Here is a 23,851-nt window from a genome sequence, read left to right as displayed (position 1 = left end):
CACCCTCTGTATCGAGCACCCTCTCTATCGAGCACCCTCTGTATCGAGCACCTTGTCTATTGAGCACTTTCTCTATCGAGCACCCTCTCTATTGAGCACCCTCTCTATCGAGCACCCACTCTATCGAACACCCTCTCTATCGAGTACCCTCTGTATCGAGCACCCTCTCTATCGAGCACCTTCTCTATCAAGCACCCTCTGTATTGAGCACCCTCTCTATCGAGCACCTTCTCTATCGAGCACCCTCTGTATTGAGCACCCTCTCTATCGAGCACCTTCTCTATCGAGCACCCTCTGTATTGAGCACCCTCCCTATCGAGCACCCTCTCTATCGAGCACCCTCTGTATCGAGCACCCTCTGTATACAGCACCCTCTCTATCGAGCACCCTTTCTATCCAGCACCCTCTCTATGCAGCACCCTCTCTATCGAGCACCCCCTCTATCAAGCACCCACTCTATCGAGCACCCTGTCTATCCAGCACCCTCCCTATCAAACACCCTCTCTACCGAGCACCCTCTGTATCCAGCACCCTTTGTATTGAGCACCCTCTCTACCAGCACCCTCCCTATCGAGCACTCTCTCTATCGAGCACCCTCTCTATCCAGCACCCTCTCTATCGAGCACCCTCTCTATTGCGCACCCTCTCTATTGAGCACCCTCTCTATCCAGCACCCTCTCTATCGAGCACCCTATTGAGCACCCTCTCTATCGAGCACCATCTCTATCCAGCACCCTCTCTATCAAGCACCCTCTCTATTGCGCACCCCCTCTATTGCGCACCCTCTCTATTGAGCACCCTTTCTATCGAGCACCCTCTCTATCCAGCACCCTCTCTATCCAGCACTCTCTCGATCCAACACCCTCTCTATCGAGCACCCTCTGTATCGAGCACCCTCTCTATCCAGCACCCTCTCCGTCCAGCACCCTCTCCATCGAGCACCCTCTCTATCGGGCACCCTCTCTATCGCGCACCCTCTCTATTGAGCACCCTCTCTATCGAGCACCCTCTCTATCGAGCACCCTCTCTATCGAGCACCCTCTCTATTGCGCACCCTCTCTATTGAGCACCCTCTCTATCGAGCACCCTCTCTATCGAGCACCCTCTGTATCGAGCACCCTCTCTATGCAGCACCCTCTCCATTGAGCACCCTCTCTATCCAGCACCCTCTGTATCGAGCACCCTCTCTATTGAGCACCCTCTCTATCGAGCACCCTCTCTATCCAGCACCCTCTCTATTGAGCACCCTCTCTATCCAGCACCCTCTCTATCCAGCACCCTCTCTATGCAGCACCCTCTCTATTGATCACCCTCTCGATCGAGCACCCTCTCTATCGAGCACTCTCTCTATCGAGCACCCTATCGAGCATCCTCTCTATCCAGCACCCTCTCTATCTAGCACCCTCTCTATCCAGCACCCTCTCTATCCAGCACCCTCTCTATCGAGCATCCTATCAAGCACCCTCTCTATCAAGCACACTCTCTATCGAGCACCCTCTCTATTGAGCACCCTCTCTATCCAGCACCCTCTCTATCGAGCACCCTCTCTATCGAGCGCCCTCTCTATCCAGCACCCTCTCTATCGAGCACCCTATTGGGCACCCTCTCTATCGAGCACCCTCTCTATCGAGCACCCTCTCTATTGAGCACCCTCTCTATCGAGCACCCTCTCTATTGAGCACCCTCTCTATCGAGCACCCTCTGTATCGAGCACCCACTCTATCGAGCACCCTCTGTATCGAGCACCCACTCTATCGAACACCCTCTGTATCGAGCACCCTATCTATTGAGCACCTTCTCTATCGAGCACCGTCTCTATCGAGCACCCACTCTATCGAACACCCTCTCTATCGAGCACCCTCTGTATCGAGCACCCTCTCTATCGAGCACCCTCTGTATCGAGCACCTTGTCTATTGAGCACTTTCTCTATCGAGCACCCTCTCTATTGAGCACCCTCTCTATCGAGCACCCACTCTATCGAACACCCTCTCTATCGAGTACCCTCTGTATCGAGCACCCTCTCTATCGAGCACCTTCTCTATCGAGCACCCTCTGTATTGAGCACCCTCTCTATCGAGCACCTTCTCTATCGAGCACCCTCTGTATTGAGCACCCTCTCTATCGAGCACCTTCTCTATCGAGCACCCTCTGTATTGAGCACCCTCCCTATCGAGCACCCTTTCTATCGAGGACCCTCTCTATCCAGCACCCTCTGTATCGAGCACCCTCTCTATCGAGCGCCTTGTCTGTTGTGTGGGATTTCCCCGGGGCCCGATTTACGCCCGAATTTGGGCAGACGGGACTAAGTTCAGAGGGAGTTCAGAGGGAGCTTGGGCTCCCTCCATGAACAATGGGGGTGTAATTTCGGGTGTGACGCCGGGCCGTCCCCTCCTCGGAGGAAATTACAGGCAGAATAATTCAGCCTGACGCGCGATCAAAGCTGGTGGGGGGCGGGCACAGAGGGAGAAGAAGGTACTGGAGCTGAGTGGGAGGAGTTGTTTGTCTATGTGGAGAGGGGGCAGGGCTAAGAGCAGAGAGACAGTGAGCTCAGTGAGAGTCACCCAGGTGCGATATTCACAGGTAAGTCTCGCAAAAGCAGCTTGAAGACCAAGGAGGCGAATCTTGATCGACAAAGGGAGAAGCGCCGGGGAACTCACATGGCAGAGTGACACAAAACAACAGGAGCAGCACCCAATAGTTTGGACATTTAACACGCGCGATGAAGAGGGTATTAACTATTGCCCTGGCTCTGTTTGTTGTGGATGCCTTCGAGCAAGATGCAGAGTTGCACACCTGTAAGTAGAAACATTTTCTCTCTCTTGAATTATAATTGATTGAAAAATCTTTTAGTAAAAATGTTTTGGATGAAAAGCATTTTCTTTATGTATCTGTGTTATTAACACCAATGGGGATAGTCAACAGTAAGCATGGATTGTGAGGATGGAATTGAAGCAAAAGTGATGCATCAAAGATAGGCATGTTTGTTACAGACTGGTGAATTTAACACATTGAATCAGCCAACATGGTCAACTTTGGCAAAGAGTCATCCAGACTCGAGACGTTAGCTCCCTTCTCTCTCCAGGGACGCTGTCAGACCTGCTGAGATTGTCCAGCAATTTTCTGTTCTTGTTTCAGTTCCAGCATCCGCAGTAATTTACTTTTAAAATCAATTCAGATTAGGCTCCGGTGGGGATTGAGATTCACCTGCTGCCAGGGCTGGGGGAGGGGGAGGGGGGGGGGGGGGGGAGGAGGAGGAGGGGGTGGGGGGAGCGGAGAGAAGGTGGGGTGGGAAACAAAGATATCATTACTCCCCCTTGGCAGTAAAATCTTTCTCAGCCCTGGCTACATCCACTTGTGAAGGGATACCCCAATGGAATCACCAGCTGATTACCAAGGTGTGCGGAGGGTGGGTTTTGCTGCCACAAAGATGAAGATAAAAAGACACACCACCAACTCTATCCTGATTGTACCTGGAGAATTTGCCTTTACTGAATAGCTCAGATTCATATTACTGCAAACAGTTAACAATGGAGTATCGGTGCGATTCTCTGAAGCTGAGAGTCAGGTTCTAAGGATTGATGTACATTCACGTATATTATAAAGCTATGAAATGTTTCGATGCAAATACATCCATGAACTTTAGAAAGCTGTGTACGACTAAAGATACATTTCTTTATACATTTTTACAAAGTCATTGCACATTTGGTGTATGCCAAGTTGTTGTATATTTTAGTGTATACCATGCAGAATTTATTAGAGTGGATTTTCCATGCATTGTTTGGAAAGTTAACCCGCATCCAGAACCCTAAATCCTATAGAGGGGGACAGGGGCGGAATGAACCACATCAAGCTGCTCCCACTGGAGGTTACATGGGACAAGGAACTGAAACATTTTGTTTGTTCCCAGAGGTGGGAATCAGGCTGCTGTTCCAGTTGGCTGAACATGATGTCCCACAGGCCCAGTGAGTGGGTTGGTTTGCCCAGGGGGAGGAATGTGTTAAATGGCTTTCCCAAGAACAGGCCCAGGCTGTCAGGTGTCATGTGAGATCTCATGTTCAGTCTACCAGACTTTGGTTCAAATCCCGCCATGGCATACATTCAATGAATTAACAAAATCTGGAATGAGAGGCTGGTCTCAGCAACGGTGACCATGAAACTATCACCAATTTGTCATTTCAAAACCCATCTGGTTCATTCATGCCTTGTAGGGAAGGAAATCTGCCGTCCTTACCTGGTCTGGCCTACACGTAATTCCAGACCAACACTCAGGTATGGCAGTTAGGGATGGGCAACAGTGATGGCCATGTCAGTGATGCCTACCTCCTATGAAAGAAACATAGCCCCGTTTTGTACAGAGGGGAGCTCCGCTCGCTGGAACTCCCCGTTGTAGCGAGAAATCGGGATGCCAATTCTAAATGGTGTCCCTATCTCCGAGGCACCCAAAATGATCCCCGACCTCCCTCCCCCCCACCCCCCCAGCCTGAACGCAATACGGGTGGGTCTCCGGATTCCCCCGCACACCGTGCAACACCCACGCCGGGCACCCCTGGCATGATCGCGAGCATACAAAAATGCCAGCTTGGCACCTTGGCTGTCCTAAGCTGGCACCCAGGTGGGCGGGCTTCACATCACAATGTCTTAAGATTGCGTTAAATCTCACGGGGCATTGCGAGCTGGGCAGATCCCGGGAGCGGGGTCGTCCGGCTTTCAATGGCCACGCTACGCTGCAGCGAGCTGCTTTTCCAGGGCAGTGTGGCCATTGGATCGAGTTAGAATAAAAGTATGCTTTTATTAAAATACTGGATTTTTTTTAACAAACAAATTTATTGAGGTAGTTTTTTAGCATTGTAAACAGTTACAAACATCAACAGAAAGAAAGCAAAAAAGGCACAAATGTGCAAACATCCACGTATATTCAATACTTCAGTCGTAACATGCTGCACAAGCCCGCTCCTCTCCCACCGGTACTACCCGCCATTTTATCCCTCCTACTCTACTCTAACCCCCCCCCCCCCCCCCCCCCCCCCCCGCTGACACTCACTGTCCCGCAAAGAAGTCAATGAATGGCTGCCACCTTCGGGCGAACCCCTATACAGATCCCCTCAAGGCGAACGTAATTTTTTCCATACCCAGGAAACTTGACATGATCGTAAGCCACAACTCAGTCTTCGGGGGCTTTGAGTCCCTCCACGCCAATAATATTTGTCGCCGGGCTATCAGGGACGCAAAGGCCAACACATCGGCCTCTTTCTCCCCCTGGACCCCCGGGTCTTCCAAAACCCCAAAGATTGCCACCCCTGGACCCATCGCCACCCTTGTTTTTAGCACCCGGGACATGACGCCCGCAAAACCCTCCCAGAACCCCCTAAGCTTAGGGCATGCCCAAAACATGTGAAAGTGGTTCGCTGGTCCTCCCGCGCACCTAGCGCATTTGACCTCTACCCCAAAGAATTTGCTCATCCGAGCCACCGTCATGTGGGCCCGGTGAACGACCTTAAATTGAATCAGGCCGAGCCTGGCACATGTTGCAGTCGAATTTACCCTACTCAGGGCTTCTGCCCACAGCCCATCCTCCATTTCCCCGCCTAGCTCCTCCTCCAATTTGAGTTTCAGTTCATCCGTCAGGGACCCCTCCTCCTTCATGAGCACCTTATAAATATCAGAGACTCTACCTTCCCCTCCTACCCCCTAGAGACTATTCTGTCCTGGATCCCCAATGGCGGGAGGCGTGGGAAGGACGGGACCTGTCTACGGACAAAGTCCCGCAACTGTAGGTACCTAAAATCATTTCCCCTTACCAGACCAAATTTCTCCTCCAAGCTCCTCAAACTCGCAAAGCTCCCTTCCAGGAACATATCGCCCACCCTCTCCACCCCCGCCCGCCGCCATGCTCGAAACCCCCATCCATACTCCCGGGGGCAAACCGATGGTTGTCGCAGATTGGCGCCCAGACAGATGCCCCCACCTCCCCTACCTGCATCCTCCACTGGCCCCATATCCGCAGGGTCGCCACCACTACCGGGCTGGTGGAGTACCTGGACGGTGGCAGCGGTAGAGGAGCCGTGACCAGGGCTGCCAAGCTGGAGCCCCTGCACGAAGCCGCCTCCACCCGCTCCCAGAAAGACCCCGTACCCACCATCCACTTCCTTATCATAGCGATGTTGGCCGCCCAGTAATAATTAATCAGACTCGGCAAAGCCAGCCCTCCCTCACTGCGGTTCCTCTCAAGCATCGCCTTCTTCACCCGCGGGGATTATCCCGCCCAGACAAAGCTCATGATCATCCTGTTAACTCTTTTGAAGGACTGTGGGATAAAGATCGGGATGCACTGAAAAATAAACAGAAATCTAGGGAGGATTGTCATCTTTACAGTCTGCACCCTCCCTGCCAGCGACAGCGGGAGTGCATCCCATCTCCAAAACACTCCCTTCATTTGCTCCACCACCCTGGCCAAATTTAACTTGTGCAGCCTGCCCCAGTCTCGTGCCACCTGGATCCCCAGGTACCGGAAATTTTCCTCAACCAGCCTAAATGGTAGCCCTCTCAATCTGTTCTCCTGGCCCCTTGCCTGTACCACAAACATTTCACTCTTGGCCGTATTTAATTTGTATCCTGAGAACTGGCCGAACATCCTCAACATTTCTAGTATACTTCCCATCCCGGCCACTGGGTCCGACACGTACAGGAGCAGGTCGTCTGCATAAAGAGAGACCCTATGTTCTACCCCGCCCCTAACCATCCCCTTCCATCCCTTTGCGGCTCTCAGCGCAATCGCCAGCGGCTCTATGGCCAGCGCAAACAGCAGCGGGGAGAGCGGGCAGCCCTGTCTGGTCCCTCGGTACAGCCTAAAGTACTCCGACACTTCTCTGTTAGTCCTGACCCTGGCCTTTGGGGCCTGATATAATAATTTGATCCAATTCACCAATCCCTCCCCGAACCCAAACCGTCCGAGCACCTCCCATAGATAGCCCCACTCCACCCGGTCAAAGGCCTTCTCGGCGTCCATCGCCACCACTACCTCCACCTCCCTGCCCGCCAGGGGGCACCATTATCACATTAAGTAATCTGCTCAGGTTGGCCGACAGCTGCCTACCTTTCACGAACCCAGTTTGGTCCTCCCCAATCACCCCCGGTACGCAGTCCTCCATTCTAACCACCAGTACCTTTTCCAGGAGCTTGGCGTCAACATTAATCAGCGAGATTGGCCTGTAGGACCCGCACGCCTCTGGGTCTTTACCCCGCTTCAATATCAGTGATATAGTGGCTTGCGACATTGTCAGTGGCTGGGTCCCTCTGTCCCTTGCCTCATTGAAAACCCTTGCCAAGACCGGGCCCACCAGCTCAGAAAACCTCCTATAGAACTCTACTGGGTATCCATCCGGCCCCGGGGCTTTCCCCGACTGCATGGCCTTTAGGCCCCCCCAATACCTCCTCCACTCTAATCGGGGCCCCCGGCTCATCCACTCGCCCCCCCACCTACTGTTGGGAAGGTTAACCCGTCCAGAAACCTTTTCGTCTCCTCCGGTTCTTCTGGAGGCTCCGAAGTGTACAGCTTGCTATAGAAGTCCTGGAATACCTTATTCAATCCTGCTGGGTCCTCCACTCTACACCCCTCCCTATCCATTACTCTACTTATTTCCCTGGCTGCCTCCCTCTTCCTGAGTTGCTGCGCTAACAATCTGCTAGCCTTTTCCCTATGCTCGTACACCACGCCCCTCCCCTTCCTAAGCTGTTCCACGGCCCTACTTGTGGATAGCGCCCCCAGTTCCGCCTGTAGTCTCTGCCTCTCCCTGAGTAAAACCTCCCCCGGGGACTCCGCATGCTCTTCATCTATCCGACCCATTTCCCTGACCAATCTATCCATCTCTGCCCTGTCTGCCTTGGCTCTGTGGGCCCCAATTGAAATCAGCTCCCCCGCACTACTGCCTTTAGCGCCTCCCACAGGGTCGCCGCTGAGACCTCCCCCATGTCATTCACCTGAAGTAATTTTGCATACACCTCTGAAGCCTCTCACAGATCCCCTCCTCCGACAGCAGTCCCACGTCTAGCCCCCAATGCGCGCGTTGGTAGTTCGCCCTCCCCCCCCCGGATCTGCCAGTCTACCCAGTGCTGGGCATGGTCCGAGATAGTGATTGCCGAATATTCCGTGTTCTTTACCTCCCTGATACAATCCCTACTTAGAACAAAGAAGCCTATCCTAGAAAATACTTTATGGACGCGTGAGTAAAACTAGTAGCCCCTTCCTGTCGGCTGTCTGGCTCTCCAGGGGTCCACTGCCCCCATTTGCTCCATAAACCCTTTCCGCTCCCTTGCCATTGCTGGGAGTCTACCCGTTCTGGGACACGACCGATCCAAAGCCGGATCCAGGACCATGTTAAAGTCCCCCCCCCATTATTAGCCTCCGAGAGTCCAGATCCGGTATCTTCCCCAGCACTCTTTTAATAAAGTCCACGTCATCCCAGTTCGGGGCATATATATTCACCAGCACCACTCTTCTCCCCTCCAGTCTGCCCCGTACCATCAGGTATCTGCTCCCCCTGTCTGCGGCTATGCCCTCCACCTCAAATTGCACCCGCTTGTTGATCCTGATTGCCACCCTCCTGGACTTCGAGTCCAAGTCCGAGTGGAAGACCTGGCTAATCCAGCCCTTCCTTAGCCTGGTCTGGTCAGATACTTTCAGATGTCTCTCCTTCAACATAATTACGTCCGCCCTCAGAGCCCACAAGTGCGTGAACACCCGCGCCCTCTTAACCGGCCCATTCAGTCCCCTGACATTCCAGGTGATCAGCCTGGTTAGAGGGCACAACCCACCATCCCCCCACGCCGGTCAGCCATAGCCTTTCTCAGGCCGGCCCCCGGCCCGTGTGTCGCGCCATTCTTGGCTCGCCTCTTGGCTGCCTCCACCCTCAACCTCCTTCCCACTGCCTAATTCAAATCCCTCCCACGTCAGCAGAACAACACCCCCTCCCTCCCTAGCAACATCCCCTGATAACCCCACCCCTGCCATACACTGGCTGTATTCTCTCTCCCCCCCCCCCCCCCCCCCCCCCCCCCCCCCCACCTGACTCTCTTGACGAGCCAATCTGCTAGACCGGTGACTCATCACTCCGGCGCCCCCCGTCTCATTCCCATTGTTTCCCCGTCCTCCTCCCCACTCCCCGGCGCCCCATCCCCCTCTCCAACCCACTGGAGCAAACTCACTGGCACAGGAAGGCATGAACATCAATAAAACAAAACCCCCCAACCCACGTCCTTAACCCCCCTCGCTGACCGGCCACCCTTAGTTACCATACCGTCTCCAGTGACCTCCGCGAGCCCCACAAAAAGCAAAAATCCGCACGAAAAGGAAAAAACAGATAAAAGAGGAAGAAAACAAAAACAAAAGAAAAAAAAACAGTAACCAAAAACAAAGGGAAGAGTCCCAAATTTCCCACTTGGCGCCTTTAACGCAGCAAAACATTGAACAGCGGTCCAGGCACATACGGCGTCCCTTCATACGATAGTTCTTGGGCCCTAATTCACGCCCGTGGGACCTCTTTTCGGGACCAGCCCCTGATCCCTCGCAAAGTCCATCGCTTCTTCGGGCTCGGAGAAGTAGTGATGTTGGTCCTGATGGGTGACCCATAGACGGGCCGGGAACAGCAGACCAAATGTCACGTGCTTCTTGAACAGCACCTTCTTGACTTGTTTAAAGGCTGCTCGCCGCCAAGCCACCTCCTGGCTTAGGTCCTGGGATATGCGAAGAACACTGTAGTTCCACGTGCTGCTCCTGGCGCTCTTCGCCCACCGCAGCACCCGCTCCTTGTCCACGAACCTGTGGAACCTGATCACCATCGGGCGGGGGGGGGGGGGTCCGTCCGGCCGCCCCTGCCTCGCCTGCACTCTGTATGCCCCCTCCAGCTCCGGCGGTCGCAGAAAGGCTTCAGCCCCCATCAGCTGCATCAACAGGTCTGCCACAAACGCTGCGGCATCAGCTCCCTCAGCCCCCTCCGGGAGGCCGACGATCCTCAGATTGTTCCTGCGGGCTCTATTCTCCAACTCCTCCACTCTGTCCAGCAGTCTTCTTTTCCGCTCCTTCAGCCCGTCAACCTCTAGCGCAGCGACTGTCTGCGCCTCCGACTGCTCCTCTCCCAGCTCCTTAACTTTTACATCTTGAGCATCCAGCCTCTGATTCAGCTGATCCACTGCCTTCTGAAGTGGGTCCAAGTTGTCCCGCTTCAACAACTCAAAACTGGTTTTCATTACCTGGAGCATGTTATCCAGCGCCTGCTGGATTGCTGAGTCCGAGGTCCGTGTGTCCGCCATCTTAGGTCCCAGGTCAGCTTCCTCTGCTCCTTGCCTCTGTCCCTTTCTCTCTCTCTTCCTCTGCTTCCTGGACTCCCGCGGTTCCATGTACCGCAGCCCGCTCTTCAGCACTTTCACGGCCGCCTTCCTACCGCTCCGTGGTCCCGCTATCGCGGGGAATCAGCCCCTAAAGCCCCGCCGGAGTGAGAGCCCGCCGGAGTGAGAGCCCGCCGGAGTGAGAGCCCGCCGGAGTGAGAGCCCGCCGGAGTGAGAGCCCGCCGGAGTGAGAGCCCGCCGGAGTGAGAGCCCGCCGGAGTGAGAGCCCGCCGAATGTGCGGCCCACTCAAACATCGCCGCCACCGGAAGTCATTAAAATACTGGATTATTGAACTTTACATCAATGTAGTCTACATTAATATGGTCAGCACAGTGCTATTTCAAACTTGACTTTTTCGCTAAAAAGAGTTCTGTCAGCTGAAAACCAATTAAATGTTTCAGTTGAGTAGATAAGGAAAAGCTGTTCTCCTTCAAGTGGAAGGGCAGAGAGGCAGAGACCTGCGGCTGATACTCACGGGAGCGGAGGGAGGGTAAATACAGTCCGGGGAGCATGGCCTAGATAATTCACTTTTAGGAGGAGGAGTGGAGCACTGGTCCTGCGGGAGGTACTCATGGGAGCGGACAGAGGGTAAATACAATTCAGGGAGCGAGGCCTACATCATTCACCTTTCAGGGGAGGAGTGGAGCAGCAGTCCTGCAGGAGATATGGGAGCGGAGAGAGGGTAAGTAACACCCAGGGAGCAAGGCCTACAGGCTTACATAATTCACTTTTAAGAGGAGGGGTGGCGAGGCGGTCCTGCAGGAGTTACGGGAGGGGAGAGAGGGTAAATACAGCCTGGTGGGTGTGGCCTACATTACTAACCTTCAGCAGGAGGAACAAAGAGACGGTCCTGTGTAGCCACTCTCGGTGGAGGAGCACCCAAGAGTCTGGGATCGCACTGATTTTGAACACAATGTGAGCCGTGGTATCGCAGGAACATTATAAGGGCAAGCACTTCCGCACTCAGTGTCTGCGGCTTGAGGAGCTTCTGCTCAGAGTCATTGAGGTACAGTCGGAGCTGCAAATACCGGGTCAAATCAGGGGGGGGGCAAGATTTACCAGGGTGCTTTGCTTCCCCTGAGGATAGAATCTTTTGGATTGGAAAGTGGTCAGAGACAGGAGGATGTGACTGCAGCTGGGGCTGCAGGATGGATGAGACGACTGACAATGGCACCATGGTACAGGAAGCAATTCACGTGGGGGAGCACATAAGAAGACAGTGGTGTAGGTGACAGTACAGCGAAAGGGATTGACACAGTTCTATGTAACAAGTAGCATGAGTTCATAAAAACACAAGAACGCAAGAGCTAGGAGCGAGAGTGGGCAATTCAGTTCCTCGAACCCGCTCCATCATTCAATATGATCATGGCTGGTCTCCCCCCAGCCTCACCTCCACTTTCCTGTCCGTTCCCCATAACCCCTTCAACCCATCACTAATTCAAAATCTGTCAATCTGCTCCTTAAATTTACTCAATGCCCCAGTATCCACCTCACTCTGGGGTGGTGAGTTCCACAGATTCACAACCCTTTGAGAGAAGTAATTTTCCCTGATCTCTGTTTTAAATCTGCTGCCCCTTATCCTAAAATAATGACCTCTCGTTCTAGATTGCCCCACAAGAGGAAACATCCGCCCTACGTCTACTTTGTCAATATCGTCTTATTTACCTCAATTAGATCTCCTCTCATTCTTCTCAACTCGAGAGAGTATAGGCCTAAACTGCTCAATCTCTTTTCAAAAGACAGACCCCTCACCTCTGGAATCAATGGAGTAAACCTCCCCTGAACTGCCACCAATGTCACTACATCCCTCCTCAAATAAGGGGATCAAATCTGCACACAGTACTCCAGGTGCAGTCTCACCAATGCCTTTTTCAGTTATAGCAACACTTCCCTACTTTTGTATTCTATTCCTTTAGCTGTAAAGGCCAAATTTCCATTTGCCTTCCTTATTACCTGCTGTACCTGCGTACTAATTTTCTGCGATTCAAGCATGAGGACACCCAGATTTCTCCACACCGAACCACTCTGAAGTTTCCCTCCATTTAGATAATGAGCTGCCTTTCCATTGTTTCAACCAAAATGGATAACCTCACACTTGTCCACTTTAAACTCCATCTGCCAAATCTTGGCCCATTCACCTAACCTAGCTATATCCATTTGTAAATTTCTTATTTCCTCATTGCAACTTACTGTCCCACCTATTTTAGTATCACCTGCAAATTTGTCTACAGTACCTTCTATCCCTGTATCCAAGTCATTGATATATATTGTAAATGGGGCCCAGGGACCAAACCCTGTGGCACCTCACTCGTTACATCTTGCCAACCAGAAAAAGATCCATTTATCCTGACACTCTGCCTTCTGTTCATTAGTCAGCCTTCTATCCAAGCTAATAAATGACCCTTAATCTCATGCGATCTTGCCTTGTGTACCAACCTTTTGTGTGACACCTTATCAAATTCCTCTGGAAGTCTAGATATATTACATCTACAGGTTGTCCATTATCCACTTGGTTTGTTACATCTTCGAAAAACTCTAGCAAATTAGTCAAACATGATTTACCTTTCATAAAACTATGCTGACTCTGATGGATTGCGTTTTGACTTTCTAAATGTCCTGTTATTACATCCTTCATAATGGATTCTAACAATTTCCCAACGCCAGACGTTAAACTAACTGTTCTATGGTTTCTTGCTTACTGCCTCCCTCCCCTTTTGAACATGGGTGTTACATTAGCATTATTCTAATCTGCTGTAACCTTTCCTGCATCCATGGAATTTTGGAATATTATAACCAATGGATCCACTATCTCTGCCGCCACTTCCTTTAAGACCCGAGGATGTGGGCCATCAGTCCCGCCGGCTGTGTTGCCAGAGTTTGGGACATCTGCTTCGGCTGGACAGGAACTTGCAGTGGGAGGGGGAGAATCCTGTTGTCGTGGCCCATGTAGGTACATGCGATGTAGGTAGAACGAGTCACGAGGTTTGGCAGAGAGAGTTTGAGGATCTCGGCATTAAATTAAACAACAGAACATCCAAGGTTATTATCTGAGCCACATGCAGATTGGCATTGAGTACATAAAATTAGAGAGATAAATAGGTGGCTCAAAGGCTGCTGTGGGAGAAGTTTCGGCTCTTAGGGCATTGGTGTCAGTACTGGGGAAAGTGGTGACTATACCATTGGGACGGTCTATATCTGAACTGTACTGGGACCAGTGTTCTTGCAAACCACACAACTATGGACATGGAGTGGGCTTTAAACTAAAAACAGGGAGGACGGGATGGTTCTGGAATGGGGATATGTAGGCTTACAAAGCACAAGGATATGACAGCATTGCATTTAGTTAATGATACCCAGAGTCTGACAGGAAGGTACAGAGTGACAAACATAAAGAAAAGCAACAAATAAGGTCAAAGAGGGAAAAGATGATAGCAAGGCAAATGTATCTATTTATTTATATTTAAAATGAATATAATCCGATTCATTTTTTCCAATTAAGGGACAATTTAGAGTGGCCAATCCACCTAACCTGCACATCTTTGGGTTGTGGGGGCGAACCCCACGCAAACACGGGGAGAATGTGCAAATTCCACAGACAGTGACCCAGAGCTGGGATCGAACCTGGGACCTCGGCACCGTGAGGCAGCAGTGCTAACCACTGCGCCACCCGCTGCCCGTAACAAGGCAAAATGAATAGCTCTTTATTTAAATGTACATAGCATTCGGCACAAAATAAATAAATTAATGGCACAAATTGAGGTTAATGGGTATGATCTAGTAGCCATTACAGAGACGTGGTTACAAGGGGCGGAATCCCCGCACTTTCAGGGGCTAGACCGGCGCCAGCGGGGTTGGCGTCATGCCAACCGGTGCCAAAGGGCCTCCGCCATCCGGTGCAAGTTGGCAAATGCGCGGGAGGACCAGCATGTGCTGGCGTCGTCCCAGCGCATGCACAGGTGTTGTTTTCTCCGCGCCGGCCATGGCGGACTGTTACAGCGGCCGGCATGGAGGGAAACAGTGCCCCCACGGCACAGGCCTGCCCGCGGATCGGTGGGCCCTGATCGCGGGCAAGCCCACCGTGGGCCACCCCCCCCCCCCGCCCCAGGGCCAGATCCCCCTGCGCCCCCCCCGAGGACTCCGCAAGCTGCCCGCAGAGCCAGGTTCCGCCGGTGCGGACCTGGTGTAATATACGCCGGCGGGACTGGCCGAAAACGGGCGGCCACTCGGCCCATCATGGGCCGGAGAATCGCCAGGGGGCCGCTGCCAATGGCCCCCGAACAGCGCGGTGCGATTCCCACTCCCGCCGAAAAACCGGCACCGGAGAACCCGGAAGCCGGCGTTGGGACTGGGAAAGGAGTTTAGCAGGAAGAACGGTTGACCAGCAATGGCAGATGTTTCTAGAAATAGTGCATGACTCACAAGAAAGATATATCCCAGTAAGGAAGAAGGATTCAAGGATGGGGATAAATTAACCAAGGTCAACTATGGGAGTTAAGAACAGTGTTAAAATGAAATAAAAAACATAAAACGTCGCAAAGATAGTGGTAGGCCAGAGGATTGGCAATGTTTAAAAAACTAACAAAAGATGACCAAAAAAATAATAAAGAAGGAGAAGATAAACTATGGGTGCCAAGTGGCAAGTAATGTAAAAACAGACAACAAGTGCTTCTTTAAATATTGTGGTGAATGTAATATATATGTTAATTCACACTGTCTTTGTAAGCGCAGTAGCGCTATCCTATCACTAGGGGGAGTAGTGCTGGGAACACTCAGGAACGTGTACTGGGCTCCACCCTTGGCTCCGCCCACGACTCCTCCCCCTAGTGCAGCTGTATAAATACCCGTGTCCAGAGTCAGCCTGGGTCACTACGAGTTCATCGACAGGTAACAGGCTGGCTCTGAAGTAAGTTGATTAAAGCCTAGATTCACATCGTAAACACGTGTCTGGTGAATTGATGGTTCCATCAAATATATAAAAAGGAAGAGCAAAGACAGAGTCAACCTAGGCCCATTAGAGAATGAGACTGGGGAAATAACAATGCGGAACAAGGAAATTGCAGAAAAGTTAAACAAATACTTTGCACTAGTTTTCACCATGCAAGATACCAATAACATTGCAAAAATATTAAAGAAGCAAAGGGTTGGAGGTGGGGGCAGGCGGGAGGGAGGCAGGAAATAAATACCATAACTACCTCTAGAGAAAGGGTACTAATGGGGTTAAAGGCTAATAAGTCTCCTGGAATTGATGGGGCACATCACAGGATATTAAAGGAAGTAGCTACAGAGATAGTGGATGCACTGGTGTTATTCCTACAAGAATGCTTTAATTCTGGAAAAGTTCCAGAGGATTGGAAAACTGCCTATCTAACACCTTTATTCAGAAAGGAAGGGAAACAAAAAAACATAACAAAATATGCCAATTAGCTTAATTTCTGTCATTGGGAAAATGTTCGAACTGATTGCAATGGTGTAAAAGCAGAGCATTTAGAAATGCATGATAGAATCAAGTAGGGCTTCATGAAGGGAAATCATGCCTGACACATTGATTAGAATTCTTTGAGGAGGCAACGAGCAGGATAGATAATGGGGAATCAGTAGATGTAATATATTTGTATTACCAAAAGGCTGTCGATTAGGTACCGTACAGAGGGCTACTTAATAAGATAGGAGCCCATGGTGTTGGGGGCAGTCCATTCGCATGGATAGAGGATTGGCTAACTGAAAGAAGAGAAAGAGTTGGGATAAGAGGGGCATTTTCAGGATGGTAACCTGTAACTAGTGGAGTGCCCGGGTCCCTGGCGCTGTGAGGCAGCAGTGGTAACTGCTGTGCCACTGTGTCAGTAGGGCTTTACATCAACATGTGCTGGATTTCAGAATACTGCTTGCGCCATGATGGACCGCTACAACATCCACAGCCAGCTGGAGCACCTCCAGTCCAAGTACATCGGCACCGGGCACGCTGACACCACCAAGTGGGAGTGGCTGGTCAACCAGCACCGCGACTCGTACGCCTCCTACATGGGCCACTTCGACCTGCTCAACTACTTCGCTGTGGCCGAGAATGAGACCAAGGCCCGGGTCCGCTTCAACCTGATGGAGAAAATGGTGCAGCCCTGCGGATCCCCGCCAGACAAGCCCGAGGAGGCCTGAGGCGCTGGAGGAGGGAGCAGCGGAGCCTGGGGAGGGGGGGAGGGGGGGGGGGATTAAGGTATATGGGTGAGGGGTAGGGGTAGAGGGGTATATGGGTGAAAGATGGGGGTATATGGGTGAAGGATTGTGGTATGGGGTATATGGGTGAAGGATAGGGTTGAGGGGTATATGGGTGAAAGATGGGTGGGCAGCAGGGTAGCATGGTGGTTAGCATAAATGCTTCACAGCTCCAGGGTCCCAGGTTCGATTCCCGGCTGGGACATTGTCTGTGTGGAGTCTGCACGTCCTCCCCGTGTGTGCGTGGGTTTCCTCCGGGTGCTCCGGTTTCCTCCCACAGTCCAAAGATGTGCAGGTTAGGTGGATTGGCCATGCTAAATTGCCCGTAGTGTCCTAATAAAAGTAAGGTTAAGGGGAGGGTTGTTGGGTTATGGGTATAGGGTGGATACGTGGGTTTGAGTAGGGTGATCATGGCTCGGCACAACATTGAGGGCCGAAGGGCCTGTTCTGTGCTGTACTGTTCTATGTTCTATCGTTAGTTTACAGGTCATTGAAATGATACTGTACAAATCACCAGGATTCGACAATTTGTCTCTAGACACCTCATCGATTTGGATGAAAATAATTTTTCAGGATTTTAATGTAGACATTAATCAATCTAAAATAAATGGTCTCATTAACATAGTGGATATTGGGATATCAGGTGAGTGATTACAGTGGCTGCAGTGTAATATTCATACAGGTTATTCTCAAGGTTAAGGAGTGTTTAGACCCTACTGACTTGTCACATGTTTGATTCCCTCAGCTTTGAACAGAAGCGAGGAGTTTGCTTCACATCCGGGAACATGCCCACCAGAGGAGAAAGCCACGGGGAACCACAGCTGCAGATGGGACACTGACTGTTCAGGACTGCAGAAATGCTGCAGCGTGAGCCGGGAATCAGTGTGCACCTCACCTACCCCAGCAGGTACTGCACAATGCTGATAGATTCCACACTGTGTCTTAGATACGTTTGCCCCCTTGCTTCCACCCCCCCCCCCCCCACCACCCCACCTCCTCGTGACTGAGTGACTTACGGAAACGAGTGAACGATTGAATATAATTGGCAAAAGAACCATGTGCTGAGGAAGCTTAGAATGGTTACAGCACAGAACGTGGCCACTTGGCCCGTCGGGTCTCTGCTGGTTCTCAGTATGAAGCAAACTGATGGAAAGTGGACTGCATCACCTGAAAGGGTGATGGAAGCAGGTTCAACCATAACTTTCAAAAGGCAATTAAGGCTAGAGTTGGAGGGCTGTGGGGAGAGGGTAGGGCAGTGGAATTTATTGGCTAGTTCACACACAGAGCCAGCATGAGCACCGATAGTGTGAATGGCTAATGATTTTATGTTTGCACGAAGATTCCAGGGTTGAGTACTGGTGGAGATACCCCCGTGGTGAAGAACGCAACATGAATATTCACCCTGGATAAACTGAATAAAACCTTTGCCAAACACTTGTTTCATGAAAACCCTTTTAATTGCCGCAGAGATGATATCACACCAAGTGGAAATTATGCAATAACGTATTAAAAAATCATAGACAAGGGCAGCACGGTGGCACAGTGGTTAGCACTCCTGCCTCACGGCGCCGAGGTCCCAGGTTCGATCCCGGCTCTGGGTCACTGTCTGTGTGGAGTTTGCACATTCTCCCCGTGTTTGCGTGGGTTTCGCCCCCACAACCAAAAGATGTGCAGGGTAGGTGGATTGGCCACGCTAAATTGCCCCTTAATTGGAAAAAAGAATGAATTAGGTACTCTAATGGCTACTCTTAGGGCAGCACGGTAGCATTCTGGATAGCACAATCGCTTCACAGCTCCAGGGTCCCAGGTTCGATTCCGGCTTGAGTCACTGACTGTGCGGAGTCTGCACATCCTCCCCGTGTGTGCGTGGGTTTCCTCCGGGTGCTCCGGTTTCCTCCCACAGTCCAAAGATGTGCAGGTTAGGTGGATTGGCCATGATAAATTGCCCTTAGTGTCCAAAATTGCCCTCAGTGTTGGGTGGGGTGACTGGGTTATGGGGATAATGTGGTGGTGTGGGCTTGGGTAGGGTGCTCTTTCCAAGAGCCGGTGCAGACTCGATGGGCCGAATGGCCTCCTTCTGCACTGTAAATTCTATGTTCTATGTTGTTCTAAATTTATTTTAAAAAATCATAGACACTCATCTTGAATCAACTGTTCTGATTTGTATCGGGTGTATTTAATGTGTTCCCACAAAATATCTGCCTTCACTTTGTATCAGAAAGCAATCCAGTCAGTTCCACCAATTAATGATAAAGGTTTGCCTGCGGGCTAATTAACAGAGAAATCAGGTAGTGTCTCAGTGGAATCTGCCTCTAGTTTTAGTCGTTCAATTAGCAAGGAACCAGAGTGCTGTAAGCATGACGACGATGTGCACTGCTCCCCACTGGAAGAGACACGCTCTTTATTTAAATGTAATTAGCAAATATTTTAACGTTTGGCTCTGCAGGTTTCTCGAGGTAATGATGCAGTGTGCGGCCAACGTGCGATTCCATGCAGAATATGCTGTTCCACCGTCTTGCGGTAGACGAAGCTGCCTTCACTAAGTTGATCAGTTTTGACTTTCTTCGGTTACATTCAGGGGTGAAGGGGAGGGAATGTGCTGCAATCTCGCTCACCATCAACCAGAAGGGAATGCTAGATCTTTGAGCTGGGCCTATTTCGGGAGTCTGGGAGAGGGATTATAGCACCTCCACTCGAGGAGCTAAGATTAGCAGGTGTTAACTGTGAATTTCAATGCACTAGAGCCACCTGAGACTTGCAACAAACAGCGTGTATTTATACAGAGCTTTTAACACGGCATACCTGTTCATTCCAAAGATTTACCATCCATCTCACAATTCCTCAAAAAAATAGGTGTTCCAAATTAAGAGAGGTTTGATAGCGTGAACAGGGACAAGCTGTTTCCACTTCAGGTAACCCAAAGAAACAGATTGAAGGTAATTAATTAAATCACAGCGTGGTTACCATTTAATAATAATGATAATAATCACTTATTGTCACAAGTAGGCTTCAACGAAGTTACTGTGAAAAGCCCCTAGACGCCACATTCCGGTGCCTGTTCGGGGAGGCTGGCACGGGAATGGAACCCGCGCTGCTGGTCTTGTTCTGCATTACAAACCAGCTGTTTAGCCCACTGTGCTAAACCAGCCCCATTTGGCCCATTCTATCCATGCTGGCCCTCTGCAAGAGCCGCTCAGCTAGCCCGCTTCCTTGCCCCTTTCCCTGAAGCCCTGTGAATATTTTTCTTCTCTTTCGAAGAATTATCCGATTCTTTTCTCATTTTGATTTTCTTTGGGAACAGAACCGAAGGTGGGATTCGGCAAACTTTGTTTTCAGCTCAGCTGCCTGAAAAGGTGGTGGTAGCAGATTCGACAGGTGCTTTTCAAAGTGGAGCTGAATCCATACTTGAAAAGGAATAATGATTGGATTACAGGGAAGCAGCAAAGGGAGTGTGTCTAATTGGATAGCTCTTTCACAGAGCTGACACCAGTACGATGGGCCGGGTGGTCCCCTTTCTGTGTATGATTCTTACCCTTAACAACATTCATATTCATTGTGAGGTGAATTGAGTACAAGGGTAGGGAGGTTACGCTTTACTTATACATTGGGCGCGAGTGAGACCACATCTGGGGTGGGATTCTCCATGAACTGACGGGGTGGGCCACTCCGGCGCCGAGGTGTGGCGTGAACAACACCGGCGCCAGGCTGCCCCGAAGGTGCAGAATCCTCCGCTCCTTTAGGGGCTAGGCTAGCAGCGGAGTGGTTTGCACCGCCCCGGCCAGCGTGGAAGGGTCTTGGCGCCACGCCAACCGGCGCCGAAGGGCCTCCGCCGGCCGGTGCGAGTTGGCGCATGTGCGGGAGTGCCAGCGTGTGCTGGCGTCATCCCAGCGCATGCGCAGGCGGGGGTTCATCTCCGCGCCGGCCATCGCGGACTGTTACAACGGCGGCGGGCCAGGCCACCATGGGGGCACCCCCCAGGGCCACAACCCCCCCGCGCTCCCCTGAGGACCCCGGAGGCCGCCCTCAGAGCCAGGTCCCGCCGGTAAGTACCTGTCGTAACATACGCTGGCAGGACTGGCCGAAAACGGGAGGCCACTCGGCCCATCGCGGGCCGGAGATTCGCCAGGGGGGGAGGCTGCCAGTGGCCGCCGACCAGCGGGGCGCGATTCCCACCCCTGCCAAATCCCCGGCACCGGAGAATTCGGCAGCCAGCGGGGGCGGGATTCACGCCGCCCCCCCCCAGCAATTCTCTGACCCGATGGGGGGGGGTTGGTGAATCCCGCCCCTGGAGTATTGTGTACAGTATTGGTTTCCTTATTGAGGGAAAGATGTAAATGCGTTAGAAACAGTTCAGAGAAGGTTTACCAGATCAGTACCTGGATTGAGTGGGTTGTCTTATGAGGAAAGGTTAGAGAGGTTAGCTGGAGTGTAGAAGAATAAGAGGCAACTTGATTGAAACATTTAAGATCCTGAGGGGTATCGACAGTGTCGACATGGGGAGGATGTGTCCACTTGTGGGAGAACCTAGAACTAGGCATCACTGTTTAAAAATAAGGGTCGCTCATTTAACACAGACGAGGAAAGAGTTTTTTTCTCTTTGAGGGTCGTGAATCTTTGGAACTCTCTTCGTCCAAAGGAGCCTTTGAATATATTGAAGGCAGATAAAGACAGACTCTTGAGCAGCAAGGTGGGGGTGATAGGTTATTGGGGTAGGCAGGAATGTGGAGTCGAAGTTAAAATCAGATCAGCCATGAGGTTATCAAATGGTGGAGCAGGCTGGAAGGGCTGAGTGATCTACGCCCGCTAATATGTATGTTTATGCAGGTCCCGTACCCAGCAACAGTCAATAGACAGTGATCAGGACCTGAGCTGATTTCTCCTCGCGCTGCTCCTAAGCTGTTGTAGTCTTAGACACCATACTGCTGCTCAGGCTGAAATTAACTGCCCAAGGATTGAACCTGTTACTTTTCCAGTATATCCGAAAGTAGATGTTTCCGAAGAACGATTATGGAGCAGTATTGTTGGGGAAGGCAAGGGCTCAGTGAGATTATTTCCAGTTGGAGTTGAATTCTCGTAGTATTTGGATGGTTCACAGATATAAGGAGGTATATCTGTGAAATATACCTCCATACATAGCACAGTGGTTAGCACAGTTGCTTCACAGCTCCAGGTTCCCAAGTACGATTCCCAGCTTGGGTCGCTGTCTGTGCGGAGTCTGCAGGTTGGGACCATGCACTCACCCAGCGTGTCGTAACAGTTTCCTAACATCATTCTGTGTTAAAATTGTTTCCAAATTCAATAAAATCCAATCTATAATAAGACCATAAGACATAGGAGCAGAATTAGGCCACTTGGCCCATCGAGTCTGCTCCGCCATCCAATCATGGCTGATATTTTTCTCATCCCCATTCTCCTGCCTTCTCCCCAAAACCCCTGATCCCTTTATTAATCAAGAACCTATCTATGTCTGTCTTAAAGTCACTCAGTGATTTGGTCTCTATAGCCTTCTGCAGCAAAGAGTTCCACAGATTCACCACCGTCTGGCTGAAGAAATTCCTCCTCATCTCTGTTTTAAATGATCGTTCCTTTAGTCTGAGATTGTGTCCTCTGGTTCTAGTTTTTCCTACAAGTGGAAACATCCTCTCCACGTCCACTCTATCCAGACCTCACAGTATCCTGAAAGTTTCAATAAGATCTCCCCTCATCCTTCTGAACACCAACAAGTACAGACACAGAGTCCTCAACCGTTCCTCATACGACAAGTTCTTCATTCCAGGGATCATTCTTGTGAACCTCTGGACCCTTTCCAAGCCAGCACATCTTTCCTTAGATACGGGGCCCAAAGTAAGGAATCAGAACTGTGAGATTATTATGGTGTGGAACTATTTAACCTGCAACAGTTCCTTCTCACTGAACCACTCTATCTTGTAGGCTGCTGGGTTGATCTAACTGGCTGCTCAGCTGATCCAGTGTCAGGTTGTTCAGGGAACATCTCCAAGTGACACAATCAATTGGTCTGAAATGCCACTTACTGAAGTAAGGGAGCATCTATAAACCCTGACACAGTGGCCTGGAAATTATCCCGCATGTAGGAAGGTTTAGATGAAGTTACTATCCATAGAATCACTACAGTGCAGAAGGAGACCATTTGGCCCATCGAGTCTGCACTGACCCTCTGAAAGAACAACCTATCTAGGCCCTCTACCCTGAGATAACCCCACAACCCCACCCTTAACTAAGGGGCAATTTTATCATGGCCAATCCACCTCATCTGCACTTCTTTGGACTGTGGGAGGAAATCAGAGCAACCGGAGGAAACCCATGCAGACACGGGGAGAATGTACAAACTGCACACAGACAGTCACACAAGGCCGGAATCAAACCCGGAGTCCCTAGCTCTGTGAGACAGCAGTGCTAACCACTGTGCCACCGTGGCAGCCATTTGGCTGTTGCTTTAATGGAAACTCTAATAGTTGAAGTAAATGAATGGACATAGGCGGCTTAAGTGTCCGCCCACGAAGATTGAGGAGTGAGAGCTGGATTTGAGTGTTCATAGCAATGACCTTGAAAACAGGGAAATTAGGGAAAAATCATTCAGAAATTATTATCAGTATGGAAGCAGGGTTAAAAAAAAATTGGAATCGTGTTCATGAAAAGGATCCACCTCTTGCAGCTGGCATTCTTTACCAGATTACCGATTGGTGTTGGTGAGGATTGGCAAGATGTGATCACTAAGGGCATCGTGCCATTTTCTGCTTTGTCTTTTAACAGAGGGTGAAGGATACTTCCAGTTGCTGATTGAAGTGAAGCAGGAGGTTGAGCAGGCCGAGTTCGATCTGATGAATCACCTGAGATTCTTGCACTCAGCGGTATGTCAACCCTTTATCCATCGCTATTTTAACCGATTATTGATTAGCTTAATATTTAATAATTACTTATTCAAAATACATTTATTATGTTACTTCCTTGCTGTGGACGGCCATATGCAGTTGAAGGCAGAAATCCAAATATCGCTATCAGTTTGAGTGGATTAATGATGGGAACTGCCAATACAGGTTGAGGACCCTCTATCCAAACCGCTGGGAACTGATTGCGTTTTGGATTTCAGTCAACTCTGTTTTTGATGAATTGAAAGTGCCCAATTCTTCTTTTTCCAATTATGGGGCAATTAAGTGTGGCCAATCCACCTACACTGTACATCCTTTAGGGTAGTGGGGGTGAGACCCACCCAGACATGGAGAGAATGTGCAAACTCCACACAG

General features: G+C 50.8%; 2 protein-coding genes across 2 annotated transcripts in view; both read left to right on the top strand.

The window, feature by feature from the left end:
• The first annotated feature begins 2,641 nt into the window (after window positions 1-2,641).
• LOC119968652 (uromodulin-like 1) overlaps window positions 2,642-23,851 on the top strand; it is a 102,640-nt gene continuing 81,430 nt past the window's right edge. Inside the window, exons 1-3 of the mRNA XM_038801272.1 lie at window positions 2,642-2,796; window positions 17,335-17,496; window positions 23,361-23,458. Of these exons, the coding sequence (XP_038657200.1) occupies window positions 2,721-2,796; window positions 17,335-17,496; window positions 23,361-23,458 (336 nt within the window). The 5' untranslated portion in view covers window positions 2,642-2,720. The remainder of the gene's footprint in view (window positions 2,797-17,334; window positions 17,497-23,360; window positions 23,459-23,851) is intronic.
• LOC119968754 (splicing factor 3B subunit 5-like) lies at window positions 16,272-16,558 on the top strand. Its single transcript, XM_038801439.1, has one exon. The coding sequence runs from the start codon at window positions 16,272-16,274 to the stop codon at window positions 16,530-16,532; it is 261 nt and encodes an 86-aa protein (XP_038657367.1). The 3' UTR covers window positions 16,533-16,558.

Source organism: Scyliorhinus canicula, chromosome 7 (assembly GCF_902713615.1).
Source record: "Scyliorhinus canicula chromosome 7, sScyCan1.1, whole genome shotgun sequence".
Taxonomy (NCBI): Eukaryota; Metazoa; Chordata; class Chondrichthyes; order Carcharhiniformes; family Scyliorhinidae; genus Scyliorhinus; species Scyliorhinus canicula.
Note: the sequence above shows the minus strand (reverse complement) of the source record. Positions and strands in the feature narration are given on the sequence as shown.